The 3,758-nt window shown below is 35.8% G+C and overlaps 1 protein-coding gene across 1 annotated transcript; it reads left to right on the forward strand.

The window, feature by feature from the left end:
• The first annotated feature begins 336 nt into the window (after nucleotides 1-336).
• On the forward strand, nucleotides 337-2,456 carry LOC107667083 (uncharacterized). The gene has a single exon (XM_016458681.1). It carries the CDS (start codon nucleotides 337-339, stop codon nucleotides 1,888-1,890), a length of 1,554 nt encoding a protein of 517 aa, XP_016314167.1. The 3' UTR covers nucleotides 1,891-2,456.
• Nucleotides 2,457-3,758: the final 1,302 nt, after the last annotated feature.

Here is a 3,758-nt window from a genome sequence, read left to right on the forward strand (position 1 = left end):
AGGTTTAGTGATTCTGAATATATAGTAGTAACAGTCCTTATTTGTAATAAATTATCACATCAATAATTGTTTAACCACAACATTAGGGGCACTTTTTATCCTAAATACCTTATTTTTACAAACCCAATCTCAGTAAAAATTTGTACAATGTACAATGTAAGTTATAAAATGTAAATTTTTTTGGGGAAAAAAGGAAGCATGAAGGTCCTGACTCGTGTCACTTTTACATTAAAGTTCTATATTACACTTTTGCCTCTTTACTGAGCTGTAAATAAAATACACAGAACAATCTGGGTAGTATAACATGTTTTTCTGTTTTAATATTACAGAGAAAAAATGAACAGTTTAAATCAAGATTCACATCCATTTTGTGAAATCATCAAGAAAAGTGTCTTAATTGAAGACAGAAATCCTGCTTGTTACCATCTGCAAACAAGTATAGAAAATTCTGATCAATCTGAACCATATAGAAAAATGGTCTTTGGTGAGCGATACAAAAACAAACCTCATAAAACCATTCTGATGGTGGGAGAAACAGGAACAGGAAAAACAACCCTTATCAATACGATGATCAACTACATGTTGGGTGTTCAGAGAAAAGACAAAGTTTGGTTTGAGATCACAGATGATCAGAGCGACCGAACTTCAGTTCACAGTCAGACCTCCAGAATCACTGTTTATGGGTTTTATCTGCAGGAGAGTCCAATCGATTTAACAATCATCGACACACCAGGATATGCAGACACACGTACAAACAATCTTGATAAAGAAATTGCAAACAGTTTCCTCAGATTAAGTGAATCTGCAGAAGGGATTCATGAAATAGATGCAGTGTGTTTGGTAATTAGGGCATACCAAAACAGACTCCCTGAGAGACAACGATACATATTTGATGCTGTTCAGTCTTTATTTGGCAGAGATATTGCTGTAAACATCCTCTTGCTCTTCACACACTCAACCGGTACTCAACCTAAAAATGCCCTGACGGCTGTTAAAGAGGCTGAAATCAAGTGTGCAGTAAATGACAAGAATCAGCCAGTGTTTTTCCTGTTTAACAACTGTCAGACAGACACTGCTGATGAAGAAAGTGAAATGATATGGGAACAATCATGGGATCACAGTTCAAGTAGAATGGAACAATTTTTCACGTTTCTTGACAAAATGAAACCCAAAACCCTGAAGATGACTCGAGATGTTTTACGAAAATGGGAGCAGTTGGAGGCAAAAATCCCAGATCTAAATTCATGTGTTCAATTGATGGAACTCAAGCAAGATGAGCTGAAACACACTCAAGAAGCTCTGGAGAAGAACAAGAATTATGTCATATACTTAATGAGCTTTGATTCTGAAGCTGAAGTGCCCAACAAAGTGAACGTTAATATTGATCCCAATATAACCAAAGGGCTGATGTACTGCAAACTCTGTGAGCAGCCTTGTCCAGAGAGCAGGATGTCTAAAGGCATTTGGCAAACTATCAGAGGAAATAATCACTGCACAGTGTGCCCAAATAAATGCCACATTGACAATCACACCAAAGAACCAAAAATACCTGAACCAAAGACAACGAAGGAAAAGAATACAAATACAGATTTAAAGATGGAATATGATGGTAAGGTTAAGGATGGTGAGTCTTTGGTCAAAAAGCTCAACAATGAACTGCACAAACTAGAGAAAAAGAAAATAAAGCTGGTGTTTGATGCTTTTCACTGTGTGGACACTCTGCAGATTATCGCACACAATACTGATTCTCTGATCACACTTCAGCACTTAGATTTTTTGATTGAGAAACTGAAGGAAATAAATGAGCTTGAAAAGGCCAAAACACTGGAAGACATTAAGAAAGCAAGAGAAGATAAACATAGAGCTGTGGAATACATAACACGAGATTAAAAGAAATCAAGTGACAAGAAATGGTGAAATATAAATCTGTATCTGTATAAATCTCCAATATTTTAGACTGCAGTACCTATTTCAACCACTACCTGTCAATATTACATATTGCACCTTTAAACCCAATCAGAAATATTCCTGATCTTAGTCAGCGCTGACAGCGTACCTCGGTGTCCCGAGATCGAATCCTACCTCGTGGACCTTTCCTGATCCCACCCCACCACCCCTCTCTCTACTCTCTCCCACTCGCTTCCTGCTATCCAAGAAAAATGCAAAAATGCCCCCCAAAAAAGAAAAGAAAAAGAAATTAAAGGTACAAAGAGAAAAAATGTAAGGTAAAAGTTTTTAGGGCCATAGTATGTTTATATGGGAGACTGGGGCAAGTTCATTCACTCCACCCTGGAAACTCTCTGACCCTGGCGCTTCTGTGACGTAGAGCACATCCTTATGCTTCATTTTGAAAGCAGGTAATTTATTTGAGATGTTGCTGGGATTGAAACCCAATAGAAAATATTCTTTACATATTTACATGTTTGTTTGTTTGTACCTTGTTCCACATGTAGAGAGAGCACACAAATATATCAAATAAATCTGTTATCATTGTTGAATGATATTGTACATCGTTGTTGTTTTTTTAAATTATCATTTATCTCAGCATAAACTCTGCTCAATGCCAGGTGTTTGCTATCTTAAATGATTCAGTGTGATTTTAATTACTCACAAGACAGTACACAAAATACATGATCATTTAGTGAATTAATCAAACATATTTTCAGGATACATGTTAATTGTAATGTATTTAATCATAACAGTTGTCTGAATCACTGTCATTATTTTGTCATTTACGCTGTTTAGACAAGAGAGTTATATAGCATAGTTATATAGTAGGGGTGCAGAGCCAATGGTTGTTTTGTAAGCAAACATCTGTGCCTTGAATTTGATGCAAATAAAATAAAATGTGATTTAAAATATATATATATTTAAAAAAAATGTATATATATATATATATATATATATATATGTATATATATATGTATATATATATATGTATATATATATACTGTGTGTATATATTTATTTGGTTTTATTGCATTTTATTTTGCTATTGCAACCAATGCAAACTGATGAAGAGAGGTGTGATGTGCACTTTCTACTTGAAAACCACACTTGCTGCCACATTCTGGATCATTTGCAGAGGTTTGATAGAACATGCTGGAAGGCCTGCCAAAAGAGCATTACAATACTCCAGCCTGGATAGAACAAACATGTCATATCCTTATTGAATTTATGCATAATCTACTCACCCTGGTGTGAAAAAAAATTGTATAACCTCCCCTAATCCTGTACTGAATCACACCTTAAAAATCTGGGCCCAATTTAGAAGATATTTTGGTTTACAGTCAGCTTCCATTTTGGGTCCTATTGTCTCTAACTGTCTATTCCCACTGCTTTCCAGTATATGGACTCCGCTTTTTGTGTTTGGGAGGAGAGGGGGATTAGGCTTCTTAAATATTTATATTTAGATAACACTTTCTGCTCTTTTGAAGAGCTTGGATGTCATTTTGCTTTAATAGGTCTCAATTTTTAGATACTTGCAGAGTAGGAGTTTCATCAAGAAGGTTTTTGTTCCCTTCCCAGGAATGTCCTCTACATCACCTATTGAGATATTGCTTGATTTGAACCCACATGGCAGGGGACTCATTTCAAGTATATAGGCTACTCTATTATAACATCTATAGATCCACAGAACCTTATATTCGTAAAGCCTGGCAAAATGATTTGGGCAGAGAATTTACAGATGGAGTATGGGAAGATGCTTTAAATCAGGCGCATTCCTCCTCGCCCTGTGTGAGGAAGTTCAATTTAAG

The sequence above is a fragment of the Sinocyclocheilus anshuiensis genome, unplaced genomic scaffold (assembly GCF_001515605.1).
Source record: "Sinocyclocheilus anshuiensis isolate Anshui unplaced genomic scaffold, SAMN03320099.WGS_v1.1 scaffold415, whole genome shotgun sequence".
NCBI classification, from domain to species: Eukaryota; Metazoa; Chordata; class Actinopteri; order Cypriniformes; family Cyprinidae; genus Sinocyclocheilus; species Sinocyclocheilus anshuiensis.